General features: G+C 38.4%; 2 protein-coding genes across 3 annotated transcripts in view; one reads left to right on the plus strand and one right to left on the minus strand.

The window, feature by feature from the left end:
- The window catches only part of LOC136854486 (thyroid hormone receptor alpha-like), a 140,870-nt gene that overhangs the window by 80,974 nt on the left and 44,091 nt on the right, over positions 1 to 15,805 (plus strand). The window lies entirely within an intron of this gene.
- On the minus strand, positions 4,330 to 11,575 carry LOC136854370 (mucin-22-like). Its single transcript, XM_067130669.1, has 7 exons — positions 11,516 to 11,575; positions 10,465 to 10,590; positions 9,825 to 9,942; positions 7,305 to 9,659; positions 5,965 to 6,058; positions 5,399 to 5,509; positions 4,330 to 4,657 (listed from the first exon to the last, which is right to left on the minus strand). Exons 1-7 carry the CDS (start codon positions 11,558 to 11,560, stop codon positions 4,624 to 4,626), a joined length of 2,883 nt encoding a protein of 960 aa, XP_066986770.1. The 5' UTR covers positions 11,561 to 11,575; the 3' UTR covers positions 4,330 to 4,623.

Consider the following 15,805-nt stretch of genomic DNA (forward strand, 5'->3'; position numbering starts at 1 on the left):
TTTAACAGTACAGAGATTCAAACATTGTAAAGCTCTCTTAATGTCTCGAAAGGACCTTTAAAACAGCAATATTTCTAAAATCAAATAAAAATCTGACAAATGACAAACGTCTCTTAACTGTTCAGGTTTTAAGATAATTTTTCATATCTCTTCGTTTTCTCCTTTGACGAAGATCTTTTGTTTTCATCGCCTCTCTCTCTCTCTCTCTCTCTCTCTCTCTCTCTCTCTCTCTCTCTCTCTCTCTCTCTCTCTCTCTGCCTTTGCCGATCAATTACCAAAGTATCCCTGGAAAGTGCTTAATGGAAACCGAGATTGGTCAGCCAATAAATCTTCCCGAAGTTCTCGTCTCTCAACAAATCATTTCTGACAGTACCCAATATCAGGTATTGCTAGAACTTCTCTTTCTTCAGACTTCTGGTTTTATTTTTATTTTTTTTTCGTCGTTCTTTCTTTCTTCTTCTCATTCTTCTTCGTCTTCTTTTTCTTCTTTGATTTTTCCTTTATTCTTCCCAACTGTTCACCTTATCTTTCTTTTTTTCTGTCTTTCTTTCTTTCTTTCTTCTTCTTCTTCTTCTTCTTCTTCTTCTTCTTCTTCTTCTTCTTCTTCTTCTTCTTCTTCTTCTTCTTCTTCTTTCATTTTCCTTTATTCTTACCAACCGTTTTTTTTTATTTGTGTTTCTTCATTTTTCGCCCTAACTATAAAAACTTATATATTTTGTCTAAAGATTTAATGATGCTCTTTCTACGAACCAAAGTTCAAAGGAACATTTTTCCATGAACATATTTTTCTTACATGACATTATTAATTTTTTTTTATTTATCGCTTCGTTTATATGTTGTGCAATTCATTTGCCTTACATAGGAAATTGCTTTTATTATGCATAACTTTAATATCTCGCTCTATTCACGACCAGATAATTTATTTACAAAATTTCGATTTAAACTTTACATATTGTATTATTCATTACCCTCCATTACCAGATTCTCTAAACAGTAGCAGCAGTATAATGTAAATGTACCTCGCTGCCGAACTTTTTAGTTCCAGAGGTCCTTTATTCCCCACACCATCGGACTGTGGAACAGCCTCTTAGAGAATGTCGTGAAGTTGGAAGTTCAAGCGACATTGCGATGCATCACTACCCTAATGCTGTTCTTCTTGTATTTTAATACATTTTTATCTTTTTTTTTTTTTTTGATAAGTGGGATCTCCTCTTCATGTATTTCAATTTACTTCCTCTTAATTCAGCCTAATGAACACCTTAATATTCTTTGGAAGGTTGAATTTCAAGTCAGTGGCTCCTTTGGTGGGCTTGTTCCATAGGTATAGGTTTCATCTTCTGAATAATTTTAATAATAATAATGTTTTAAGTGATTTTCACCTGATCTGGGCTTTAAAGAATCATGCTGTGATTATTTGTTATTAATTTATATTGTATTGCGTTTCCAATAATATTTCATCTTATATTGTCATTTATGTATATATATATGTGTGTGTGTGAAGTGTGTATGCATATATATATATATATATATATATATATATATATATATATATATATATATATATATATATATATATATATATATATATATATATATATATATGTATATATATATATACATACATATATATATATATATATACATACATACTGTATATGTGGGTGTGATATTTATATTATATATATATATATATATATATATATATATATATATATATATATATATATATATATTAAATGTGTGTGTGAGCGAAAGTGTTCATGTGTGTTCGTATGTACGCACCCATCCGCGTCGGCACGCGCGCAAATTTGCACGCGATCTCATTTCGCCTCCTTGAGGGATGCATGACCTGTTAAAATGATGATGTCCTAAAATAACCCGTGACCCTAAGGGCGCCCCCCCCCCTCTGCGGCTTTGCTGTTCACCCAAAGCACAATGACCAACCGACCCTTTCTTCAGGGTCCCCCTGAATAGAGGGTTTAATATTTCCGCGCTGTTTCCACATTTACCCTTCGTTACGTCAGCTTTCTCCTCATTTTCCGAAACATTCCCTGCGTTCGCGAGCTCGCGAGCTCTCTCTCTCTCTCTCTCTCTCTCTCTCTCTCTCTCTCTCTCTCTCTCTCTCTCTTAGTATTTCAGTTTTATCACTTTCTCTCTCTCTCCTCTCTCTCCCTTCTCTCTCTCTCTATTCTCTTTATCTCTTTCTCTCTCTCTCGGTTATCTCTCTCTCTCTCTCTCAGTATTATCTCTTTCTCTCTCCCTCTTCAGTATTATCTCTCATTTTTATTTCAGTATTCTCTCTCTCTCTCTCTCTCTCTCTCTCTCTCTCTCTCTCTCTCTCTCTCTCTCTCTCTCTCTCTCTCTCTCTCTCAGCGTTACCTCAAGTCTCGTCTCCCATACCCAGCACTAGAAGACGAGAGAGAGAGAGAGAGAGAGAGAGAGAGAGAGAGAGAGAGAGAGAGAGAGAGAGAGACCGGTGATAGCGAGGCGACGTTGCTTCTTCCCCTTTATAGGCTCTCGTTTTCCACCATCATCATCATCATCTATGGATCTACGAACCCTCTCCCCCCCCCCCCCCGACGCCGCCATAAAGGCAAAGCAGCCCATAGAATTTTGAGTTCGGGGGCGTATAGCTCGTCCCCATTCATGTAAAACGGCCGTCGGAAGGATCACTCACTTTCTCTTAACGCTGGTAATGGCGCCGGGTGTACGGCTTTCCTATTGGCTCGATGTCGTGTCAGGTCTTCGGTGATTTAGAATTTAACGGTCCGCGTTTTGCGTTGTTATGGGTCCCGTTACGATGACGGGTCTCGATGGCGCGTCCTTCGAACGGAAAGAGGACTTATACCTGCTTAGGGACGTGGACACTAATGTGTAGGGATATAGGAAGCTGTTATATATCTATATGTATATATTATAAAGGCTTTTAACAGTAAGTCGAAAGGCCTAGCACCACTTCCTTGCGTCCCATATTTTCGTGATTCAGTTATACATACATACATACATATATATACATACATATATATATATATATATATATATATATATATATATATATATATATATATATATATATATAATCATCACACGCCTATTCTCCAGTGGAGGAGTTGACTTCAGAAGAATACACCCATCCGCTTTCTCAGCAAATATCTCGGGATGAGGTTGCTAGCCCCAAGTCCTTTTATAAAGACCTCAGCATTCATCAGTATCCTTGCAATAACTGGATAGACTGGAGGGCGGTAGGTGGGATTGATCCATGACCCTCCGATACGTGAGCCGAGGGCTGCACTCCCTATAGCGATTAAAAATCCTTTGGCTATAATCTGAGTGGATTTGAAGATGTAAATCTTCCTATGCTTCAGTTAGTGGAAAATCTTTTGCCTTTTTTCTTCCTGGCTTAGACAGTCTTAAATCTCCCTATGCTTTAAATAGTGAAAAATCCTTTGAGCGGATTTGAACGTCTAAATCTTCCCGTGCTTTAACTAATGAAGAATACTTTGTTCATACCGTGAGTGGCTTTGAACATCTAAATCTCCCTGTGCTTAAAGCAGTGAAAAGTTCTCTGTCTGTACTGTGAGAGGATTTGAACCTCTAAGTCTTCCTGTGCTTTAAGCAGTGAAAAAAATCCTTTGTCTATACTGTGAGGGGATTTGAAAATCTAAGTCTTCCTATGCTGCAAGCATTGGAAATTTTTTCTTTGCTCTGAGAGGGTTTGAAAATCTAAGTCTTCCCATTCTTTAAGCAGTGAAAAATCCTTTGTCTATACTTTTGAGTGGATTGCGACATTTAAATCTTCCTTTGCTTTAAGCAGTGAAAAATCATTTGAGTGGATTGGACAGTCTTTAAATCTCTTTAGCTTCAAGCGGCTGAAAATCCCTTAGCACAGAATATGAGGAACCTCAGTGACCTCATAAAAGAAAAAAAAAAAAGAGAGAATTCTCTTCGCCTCTTCATTTTCGTAGTCGCGGGTACCGCAGGCACTGTAATCAATTTTTTAGCTCTTCGGGAAATTCGACCTCTGGATTTTAGATACTTTCAACAGAAGACAATAGTTTCGTGATGGATTAATCTAAAGAGAATACCAGACGAGTTTTAGGAAACCAATTAGAAAGTCAACTGGAACACTATAATGACAATCCACAGGTTTGTCGTCTCAGGTGATGGGTCACAGTAAGGCTGACGCTCAAGCAACCGAGTGAGTTACGAGGCTCTTGTATAAACGACTGAATTGATGTCGAATTTGTCGACATTTTCAAGATAAGGCTTCTTCTATTCTTGTAAACAATTGCCTTGCTAATTATATTGTAGGCTAATTAAAAGTTTCTGTGCCAATGAATCTTTATTGATGGTATTTCCTCCAGTTGCAACATTAACATCAAATGAGAAAAGGATCTTGGGTTCATATTCATAATGAATTTTTTACTCTTATATGTATTAAGAATGCCATTTCAATTCGGTAGAATAATTGGAAAAGTTGTTTTTTTCTGATTGCCTTCATAATTAAATTCTGGGTGAATTAGACGACCTAAGCTGTTGCGTTGACCTAAGCTGTTACATTATGTCCTCAGGGACGTTTTCCGTCCTGATATTTGAACCGCGTTCTCCAGAAGATCCTAGAAATTATGCCTTCACCATGAGAGTCTCACATGCGTAGCTGGAAAGAAGAAGGAAGCGAAGTTATTCAAGAGTGGTGTGAACTGTAAATGAGAAACAAAATGGGACCAGACGTCCGATAATTTGACCCTATGAAAATATACGGGTGAGGGGTTTATGGAAATATATCTGAGAATAATTCAGAGTATTTGCATTTTTTCAGTAGCCTTAAAAAAATCAGGAAAATTATATTCGTCAGAAAAAGTGAGATAAGTGAAACATAGACATCATTCAACATCACGTAGAACTAACTTTGTCATAAAACTACCGAATTACGTTGCCGAATAAGAAAGCATAATGATTTAGTTTGTACAACAAGTCTCTGCGTCCATTCCTTGAACAAATGAAAGCATTTTCTTGTCATGGTCGTTACAGAACTGGACATTTGAGTCTCATTTCTAGACTCAAAGTGTCGACCATAGACGCTAAAGTACGCTACCTGGCTAGCCTGTTTAGAAGGTACAAGCCAATGAGGCTAATATTATGTAAAATCTGGATTAATGTTTCGTGAAATTTCGCGAGCGAATTTCTGATAACTTTATGACCCTTCGACATAGGCCTATGAAATCTGCTAAGATCATAACTGCATAAGTCTGTGTAACTGATGAAAAGCCTTTCAGAATTGTCGTTCAACTCACACTGTCCCCAAGGACCAGATAAAAGGAGACCCTAAGGCGTGGATTGAAACGGGAAATAAACTTTAAATTTAACAGGTTAAACAGGTAAGAATGATTGAACTTACTAGTTGTAGGTAGAGCAGCCCTCATCATTCCACAAGTAACTGTCCCCTTTGCGCATCTCGACGCAGTTTTCTGAGGTGAGGTAGCCGTTGTTAGGCTCACCTGAGTAAAACCTGGTAGAAGAGAAGGAAGAGTAAGGAGAGGAGATTTCTTCTATCTCGGTTACCCCCATTACTCAGGTGTTGATTTATCTTCATCTTTATTCTTTTTATATTTCTGTTTATATCTTTATTTTACTCACTTGTTAATTTATCTTTATTGACATGTATTTTATTTTTACTTATGTACGTTCTTTTCTGAAGAAGCCTCCCTTGTTTCATTTTGACTGGTTTCAAGTGTGTGTTGGTACACCTTGAGCTTAATAATAATAATAATAATAATAATAATAATAATAATAATAATAATAATAATAATAATAATAATAATAATAATAATAATAATAATAATAATAGCAGTAGCAATAGAAACAGAAGTATAAAAACTTCACGAAAACATATTTTGATTGACACATGAACAAGCAGGTGAATTTCAACAAGGAAAAAATATTATTTGAAAAAGGAATCCTTACGCGTTGTAAGTCAAGGTTTCTCCCGATGTCCACACGAACGTCCCCTCCTTGGCCAAGTCATTATAGCCAATCCATGTGCTGTCAGTCAGCAGACCTGCAGGGGGATGAAGAAAATAGCTTTCATGCCCAGTTTATCCATTTAGTTGCGTCAAGGATTAAAATGCAAAAGTATGGAGACATAACAAATGTAAAACTGAAATCCAGGTCTCCAAGAAAAGTGACACGTCCGACAAGATAAAGTAGGACCAAATGTGGCCCCATGGGAGGTCTTAAAAAAGTAAACAGTAGGTTTAGAAAAGAATATTCAGTATACTAGCATCAAACATAAAGTTTTCTTACCAAGCTAATCTATGATTTTTAAAATTAGCATTAAGTTATTTTATAATTATGAGATGGCTAGTAAATGCAATTTCAGTAACTGACACTTTCTTGGATTTGTAAGTGTAATGCAGATTAATTTCACTTATTTTCCCGCATTTTATAGCCTTGAAAGCTGATTAGCAAAGTTTTTCTTGTCTTGAAAATTGCCAACCAAATTTTACTGGCCTTTAAAACTGCTAGGCAAAGGTTTTTTGTTCTTGAAAATTGCTAACCAAAGTTTTCTGGTTTTGGAAACTGCTAAGCAAATTTTTTCTGGCCTTGAAAACTGCTTAGCAAAGTTTTTCTGGCCTTGAAAACTACTTAGCAAAGTTTTTCTGGCCTTAACAGCTGCCAAGCAGTTTTTCAGGTCTTGAAAATTCCTAAGCAAAGTTTCCATGCCCTTGAAAACTCCTAAGCAAAGTCTGTATGCCCTTGAAATTTCGTAAGCAAAATTTTCATGCCCTTGAAAATTCGTAAGCAAAGTTTTCCTACCCTTGAAAGTTCCTAAGCAAAGTTTGTATGCCATTGAAATTGCTTGGCAAAGTTTTCTGGTCAGGAAATTACTAAGCAAAGTTTTTCTGTCCTTGAAAACTTCTGAACAAAGCTATTCTCGCCTTTAAAACTGCTATGAAAAGTTTTTGGCCATGGAACTGCTCAGCAGAGTTTTTCTGGCCTTAAAAACTGCTTAGCAAAGTTTCTGTCCCTCTAAATTCCCACGCAAAGTTTTTAGGCCCTTGAAACTGCTAAGCAAAGTTTTTTAGCCTTGAAAATTAATAAGCAAAACTTCTCTAGACTTAAAAATTGCCAAGTAAAGTTTTCCTGACCTGAAAAATGACCAAGAAACGTTTTTCTGGCCTTGAAAACTGCCAGACCAAGTCTGAAGTGGACGTGAGGCGTCTACGCCACATAACGCCCAGCGTGCTTTCGCAACTGTACTCTCATCATTGCGTTGGAGTTCTCAAGAGTGGTGCCATACTCACTTTTGACGAAGGCCTGCTCAGACGACGAGCCGATCGAGACGTAGTTACCGCCGATGCCCTTGCAGTATTTGTATCCAGAGTCCCAGGTGCCTTTGACCGTGGAGATCTGGTAGCACGAGTCTGCAAATCTTGTCCATCCCTTGGGGCAGACGTAGACTGGAGCGGTTGTGGTGGTTGTAGGTGTTGTGGTTGTGGTAGTGGTAGTAGTAGTAGTGGTGGTGGTAGTTGGTTTAGTGGTAGTAGTTGTAGGTGTAGTTGTGGTGGTAGTTGTTGTAGGTGTAGTTGTGGTAGTCGTGGGTGTGGTGGTAGTAGACGTAGTTGTGGTGGTTGTAGGGGTAGTTGTGGTTGTGGTAGGTGTAGTTGTGGTGGTTGTAGGTGTAGTTGTGGTTGTAGTAGTTGTAGGTGTAGTTGTGGTAGTAGAAGTTGCAGGTGTAGTTGTGGTTGTGGTAGTCGTAGGTGTGGTTGTGGTGGGAGTAGTAGTAGTCGTAGGTGGTTCAGTGGTAGTAGTTGTAGGTACAGTGGTGGTAGTAGTAGTAGTGGTAGTAGGAGCTTCAGTAGTAATTGTTGTTGTAGGTGCTGTAGTGGTGGTGGTAGTTGTGGCAGCATTTCCTTGGGTAGAAAGTTGACCGTTGTTAGCATCTCCGTTGTTGACGCAGCCTGCGTTGGTGGTTTCCTCAGGTGCGCTTGTTTCTTGGGATACTTTGCCAGTACCTGTACCTGATGTCAATTCTGACTCTGTGAAGGAATTTCCTGAGACTGTTGTAACCTCGCCGCTTGTGCCAGGACCGCCTGTTACTGATGTCTTTTCAGCAGATGAAACTGTAGCTCCTTCTGAAGCTGTGTTTTCAGGACCTGCGCCTGAGGTTTCACCTCCAGGGGCAGAAGTAGTTGTGACTCCGCTGCCAGTGTTGCCTGATGCTGATGTATTTTCTGCTGATGAAACTGTAGTTCCCTCTGAAGCCGTGTTTTCAGTACCTGTGCCTGAGGAACCTGTTCCGTTTGATGTTTCACCTCCAGGGGCCGATGTATTTTCAGCTGATGAAACTGTAGTTCCCTCTGAAGCCGTGTTTTCAGGACCTGAGCCTGAGGAACCTGTTCCACTTGGTGTTTCACCTGCAGGGGTTGATGTATTTTCAGCTGATGAAACTGTAGTTCCCTCTGAAGCCGTGTTTTCAGGACCTGAGCCTGAGGAACCTGTTCCACTTGGTGTTTCACCTCCAGGGGCCGATGTATTTTCAGCTGATGCAACTGTAGTTACCTCTGAAGCTGTGTTTTCAGGACCTGTGCCTGAGGATCCTGTTCCATAGGGTGTTTCACTTCCAGAGGCCGAAGCTGTTGTGACTCCACTGCCAGTGTTACCTGATGCTGATGCTGATGTATTTTCAGCTGATGAAACTGTAGTTCCCTCTGAAGCTGTGTTTTCAGGACCTGTGCCTGAGGATCCTGTTCCATAGGGTGTTTCACTTCCAGAGGCCAAAGCAGTTGTGACTCCACTGCCAGTGTTACCTGATGCTGATGTATTTTCAGCTGATGAAACTGTAGTTCCCTCTGAAGCTGTGTTTTCAGGACCTGTGCCTGAGGATCCTGTTCCATAGGGTGTTTCACTTCCAGAGGCCAAAGCAGTTGTGACTCCACTGCCAGTGTTACCTGATGCTGATGTATTTTCAGCTGATGAAACTGTAGTTCCCTCTGAAGCTGTGTTTTCAGGACCTGTGCCTGAGGATCCTGTTCCATAGGGTGTTTCACTTCCAGAGGCCGAAGCAGTTGTGACTCCACTGCCAGTGTTACCTGATGCTGATGTATTTTCAGCTGATGAAACTGTAGTTCCCTCTGAAGCTGTGTTTTCAGGACCTGTGCCTGAGGATCCTGTTCCATAGGGTGTTTCACTTCCAGAGGCCAAAGCAGTTGTGACTCCACTGCCAGTGTTACCTGATGCTGATGTATTTTCAGCTGATGAAACTGTAGTTCCCTCTGAAGCAGTGTTTTCAGGACCTGTGCCTGAGGATCCTGTACCATTTGGTGTTTCACCTCCAGTGTTACCTGTTACTGAAGTATTTTCACCAGATGAAACTGAAGTTTTCTCTGAAGCAGTGTTTTCAGATCCTGCGCCTGAGGGACCGGTTCCATAGGTTGTTTCACCTCCAGGGGCTGAAATAGTTGTCACTTCACTACCAGTGTTACCTGTTACTGATGTATTTTCACCAGATGAAATTGAAGTTCCTGATTCTGTGGAATATGAATATCCAGTCGCAGATGGTTTGGTATTTACACCACTTGTTGATGAGGTCTCAAGGTTTCCTGGAAACAATTCGCATATTCCACTCTCCTCTCGGTAGCTTGTGAGAAGATCTTCATCTGTTTGAAATTATTCTGGTTTTACTGTTTTGTTTAGATTCTCTCTTTGCGTTTTAAACACGATATATTTTGCATTAGTCGATTTTATATGCAGTAGTTAATCTAAGGAATATAAATAATCCATCTCTAAATAACTGTTTCTTCATATAATTCTTAAATGCCTACCTGTTGCTGATTCAGTAAGACTGCATGTGACTCCAGAGTTGCTGTAATCAACTTTCACCATCAGTCCAAAAGATGATAGTGCAGATGACCTCTTGTACACTGATCCAGCAGACCATGTCTTCAACAACAACAACAAAAAAACATATTTTATGTCCACATATTTTATGTCAACGAACATTCTCAGAAACTTATCTCACACATTGGCTTCAGTTTCATGACTGAACAATAATCAGCATAATGAATTTACCAGTGACCAACACTTCAACTCAATATAAAATTATATGTTGGCACATACTTTAAGGGCGCATAGATATTTCAATTTATGGCAAATGATACAGGAGTTGATTCCCTACAAATACAGATTTGCTGACTTTTCCATAGTATTAGCTTCAGCTTCAGAACATTGCCTACAGGGGGTACAGTTGGGGGAGAAAACAGCCCAGTAGTTAGACCCTTAATGAAACCATAAAAAGATAAATCATCCTGGAAAGCCCATGTGACCTAGACACTGAGGATCTACGTAATGACCTGACTGGCTGGTACACAGCGCACTGATGCAGAGGACCCTGATAGAGTCGTCAGTGGGTCACATTTAGGCCTAAGAGTGCATAGAATGAAAGAAAGGACGAAATACTGTTACCTGCATGCCTTCAGGACATGTTAAGGAGCATGTCACCCCTGGGACTTCGCCTTGGAAGTCTAACGAGATGGTTTCACTGCACACCTGGGATTCCACATCCTCCCTCAGAGACGCGCCAGAAGCCAACTGGAAATTGAGATAAGGACTGCTCGTTAGATATTGTGTCTTTTCATACCAGTTATATTCATTACCGTTACATAGGAGCTTTCCATCTATGATTATAAGAGTTAGTTTGTGTGTTGCCCTAACAATATGTGTGTTTATCTGTATTGCTGGAAGTGATAGATTAAATTATTATGGGTTGACGTTGTTTTAGCAAGAAAAATCCTAAGTTTTTAGGCTGGGTTGTAGTAAACAGTGGATTTGGTTGAGAGGTTTGGTATTGAGTTTAGATGCTAGGCTATTCTAAAAACAGTTTTTTAGTCAAAATGCTTAGCAATTTTAATACATCTATTAATGAAATGATTCCAGAGTTTTGAAAATACAAGATTTCATCACAGTTATTCTTGCACAGATTAGATAAACATTGCAAAAGATATATAGTCGCTTGATTAACTTGGCCCTAGTCTTCAGCATAGATATTTGAATGTCTCTCCTACCGTAGGATTCGTCCACACTTACAGTAAAACATACCGAATACGCATGTTGGCAACTTATCACAAACTTATCACAAACATATCACATGCAGCTTCAAAACAAGTCAATGACTGTCAGTGAAGAACCTATGGAGCGCTGGTTAGAACTACCAGCTAGTCGTTGACTTGTACGCTACCTGTCTGTAATGTGTGCAACAAGTTGTCGACATATGTTAGCGACATGTTTTATGCTTGTTGGCAACTTATCACAAACATATCACAAGCAGCTTCAAAACAAGTCAATGATTGTCAGTGAAGAATCTATGGAGCGCTGGTTAGAACTACCAGCTAGTCGTTGACTTGTACGCTACCTGTCTGTAATGTGTGCAACAAGTTGTCGACGTATGTTAGCGACATGTTTTACGGCAAAAGGAATATTTTTTACTGACAAAAAGTTTGCAACAGTATGAATTTACCGTGACCGAAGACAGCACAAGGAAGAGAAGCGCTGACACCTGCATCTTCTCTGAGTCGGAGTGGGCTTGGAACTTGACTCCTCTGAGCCAACCACCCCTTTATATACACCAGTCTCCCCTCTCAGCCGATTAGCTTAGGACTTGGACGAAAAATGTTCATCCTGGCGAGTTTCAACAGCTGTCATTCATATCATTTGACTAATGTTTAAGGATGGGGTTTATGCATGCAATAATTTCATCATGGCATATTGACTGAATGCTTGGGTTAGAATTATCAGTAATTTACTGTATAAACATGGAGAGTTCCTTCAGATTTGGTAATGGTTTGTACCATTAAAGTGATGGTCACAAATGCACCAGTAATAAATCATGAAATGTACACATTTGTGCACACGCAAACAAATTCACATACGCACATACACAAACACACACACACACACACACACACATATATATATATATATATATATATATATATATATATATATATATATATATATATATATATATATATATATATATATATATATATATATATATATATATATATATATATATATATATATAATATATATATATATATATATATAATATGGATGAAAGGCTAAATGTGAATATGGAAAGCATAAACGACTATCGATTACAGAAAAGAGATTGATCTCCAGGACTGATAGGAGGAAAAAGAGGAAGATGTAGAAAGAAGTGGATAGATGATGTGAAAGAATTATTGCAATGGAAGAAAGAGCCCCAGTATCCCAGGAGAGCGAAAATAGGTATAGAAAGATGGAAATGGAACTCTATATATAGAAAGTTTGATGTTCTGTGAATGAACCTCCTGGGTTGGAGCCTGAAGCGTGAAATGCGGAACTCTGTCACAATGTGGATATGACCATTTTCTGCTCTGGAACCAAACGAACGAAATATTAACGGGCATACAAAGAAAAAACTATCTTTGTAGATAAAAATAAAGAACGGAATTTTTCAAACGTTCGTCTGGAATTTAAAAAAAAAAATAAGCATAAAAAACTGCAGGAATGTCCAGTCCTTTGAAGAACGAAGCATACCCGGTCCCTTGAAAGGCTGAATAGCATCGCCTAACGCTCAACAAACATTATTTTGGGTGTCTCTTTACTTAACATTAATTACGTTGCAAAGAACCAGTAAAGTGTGAAAGGTGTAACTGACGTTGCGACCGACCAGTGAATCTAGTCGCTGTTTAGAAAGGGGTCCTTTTAAGCGAAGTGTTTTCTTGCGAAATTGACACTCGTTGGTCAGACAGCTTTTTCTAATTGAATGTAAACACGTGTCATCTCTTTGGCAACTGTAGATTTGCTGGTTGGTTTAGAATATTATTTCTTCTTCTTCTTCTCCTTCTTCTTCTTCTGAGAGAGAGAGAGAGAGAGAGAGAGAGAGAGAGAGAGAGAGAGAGAGAAATAGGAAAATTCTTCTTCTTCTTCTTCTCTCTCTCTCTTCTTCTTCTTCTTCTGAGAGAGAGAGAGAGAGAGAGAGATAGGAAAAATAATAGCTTATTTGATGGAGATGCAACATATTGCAGACGGAAGTGAAAACTCAGAACGGAACAAATTTCATTGTCCAGAAACACGTTAGTCTCGTATAAGATGAACATAAATAAGGAAAATGTGTCGACACATCCCTCCCTCCCCCTAATACTTTGATACTTTAATAAAAACAGGATTGAAAATTTATCTTGGATGTAAAAACAAGTAGGCGCTTGAATTTAAAATCATTTCATAATTGCAAAAAACTGAACACTGTGAAAATACCTCCACGTCATTTCGAGTCATCACCACTTTGAAGAGGAATTGAACCGACTCATTTCAGACAGTCTTAATGGCTCCCTCTCCCATCGAGACCATTATGCAGATCGCGTTTCATCCCAGGATAATTGATATACATGAGGCTTTAGGTGGGCCATTACTCTTTTCCCCGAATTGTCCGTCAGGGGAATTCCGGTGCGGAGTGTCGCTTGCATTGTCATTATTGCAGGTGAGCCTCATCAAGGTGTCACCGAAAACGGGTGTCGAATGACGATATTTGGGACAGTTTCGAAAATTTTTATTTTTATCTGATAAATTTAAAACGTTTTCTTTATATATATTTTTTGTATAGCAGTTATAGATGCTTCAGTTTAAGTTAGGGACATCTACAGGCGTTGGTAAAATAACCTTTTTAATGGTAATTTAATTATAAACTTTTCTTATAAACACCTGAAAACATTGAAAACGTTTTAATATGTAACTGAAGTTCAATAGCAGTATCTGCGAGTGTATTTTTGAAATGGTATATTTCAACTGTACTTTTTTGAACGTTTTAGATAATATTTCCTTTGAAAGAGTGAAAAAAGAAAACAAAGGTAATATCATTTCGTGCATTAATGAATATTTATATTTGTTAGAAGTCTACTTGCTATATTTTCAATATCGTTACAGAAAAAATTTTCTGTATATTATCGTACAAATTATCCACTGTTAGAAAAAAATAATTTTAGCAATTTTCTCATTCTCACGTCACCCAAAGGTAATTCAGAAGCTGAAACTACCAAAGTTACAGATTACAATATGTATGTAATATATATATATATATATATATATATATATATATATATATATATATATATATATATATATATATATATATATATATATATATATATATAATATATATATATATATATATATATATATATATATATATATATATATATATATATATATATATATATATATATATATATTTATTTATTTATATTTATTTAGTCATGCAAAAAATCTAGCAACCTTTCCAGAAAGCAATAAAACTTATAGCTGCTTTATCATTGATCACTGGTTCAGGCCCCACCCCCACCCCCACCTCCACCCCACCCCCACCTCTACTGCCATCCCCACCCCAACCCCTCACCCCCACCCCCAAATCCCCACCCTCCCAAACCTCCAAAACAACCCCAACCCTACTCCTACCGCCAACCCCACCCCCTCACCCAAACCCTAAACCCCACCCCTACCCCTACCTTTCAACCCCTACCCCATTCCCACCAAAACCCCACCCCAACCCAACCCCTGACCCAAACCCTAAACCCCACCCCTACCCTCAACCCCTACCCCATCCCCAACCCCAACCCCACCATAACCCCATCCCCACCACAACCCCACCCCACCACAACCCCAACCCACCCCAACCCTACCCTACCCTCACCCCCAAATTCCCAAGCCTACCCGTATCCCAACCCCAATCCCCCAAGCCTACCCGTATCCCAACACCAACCCCCATATTCTCAACCCCACCCCACTGCCACCCCCACCACGGACTCGATCCCAGCAACTAATCATTATGTTTTATGAGACTGCTACTTCCTTCAGTACTGTTTTTCTGCAAACGATCCCCTCGTCCATGAAAAACGACGTTATTCGCAATTCCAAACATTATTTTTATGTATCGCGAAATAAAAACGACTCAAAAACGTTTTTGGAATTCGTAACAAATGGATAAATACTTGATGACAATGCATTAATAAATTGTGATGTATGATAACAAGCTTCCGAGATCTTTGATGGTAAATCTATAGAGAGAGTTTGAAGTCAGGTTATCATTTCATGTCATGTGACGTCATTAATAAATAATTTTAATAAGGTTGTGATTGAATATAGAAAGAGAACATCTCTCATAATTTATTGAGAGTATCAATTCTTACTGTTCCCTGTACTCAACACTGACACTTTTTGCAAAAGAAGAAAGAGAAAGGAATATGCGCGCGATAACATTTTTGGGAATAATTTTGTCATAGGAAATAGTTTTCTACTTTATAAAGTACTGAATGTTAGTAAATCAATGTTTTAGACAGTTTCCTCAAAATGTAGTCATATTCACCTATTTACTGCTTCGCATCGTAAGAAAGAATAGATTAAACAACATATCCCATTTACAAAACCTGAGAATTCTATTGCCAGTTTGACTATCGTTGCACATCAAGAATATGTGTGAGTGTTCATAATGATTTTAAGCTTATGATTCGGTACTTGATAGTGAAAATATAAAACGGCACGAGGTGACTTAGAACTTTGAAATAATGAATTGATATTGATGTTTAGTCTGTCGTTCCGTTGACAATGGAAATTTAATTAGCAGGATAATTTCAGCCAAAATGTGAAAATAAGCAAAAAACGAAATTACGACAGGCCTCAGAAAAAGCCTACATTTCAGAAGATCAGAGACTTTCTTAATCCAGTAATTTGGGTGCAGTCAAATCCTCCAATATTCTCTCGCATTAAATGA

The sequence above is a fragment of the Macrobrachium rosenbergii genome, chromosome 29 (assembly GCF_040412425.1).
Source record: "Macrobrachium rosenbergii isolate ZJJX-2024 chromosome 29, ASM4041242v1, whole genome shotgun sequence".
Classification (NCBI taxonomy): domain Eukaryota; kingdom Metazoa; phylum Arthropoda; class Malacostraca; order Decapoda; family Palaemonidae; genus Macrobrachium; species Macrobrachium rosenbergii.

Bases quoted from the DNA above. Each gene is read 5' to 3' on its own strand.
- LOC136854370 (XM_067130669.1), bottom strand. From the start codon at position 11,560: ATGCAGGTGTCAGCGCTTCTCTTCCTTGTGCTGTCTTCGGTCACG. The intron at 9,660-9,824 runs GTAGGCATTTAA...AATTTCAAACAG, and splicing joins TCTTACTGAATCAGCAACAG to ATGAAGATCTTCTCACAAGC. The intron at 5,510-5,964 runs GTAAGGATTCCT...CTCTTCTACCAG, and splicing joins GAAACCTTGACTTACAACGC to GTTTTACTCAGGTGAGCCTA.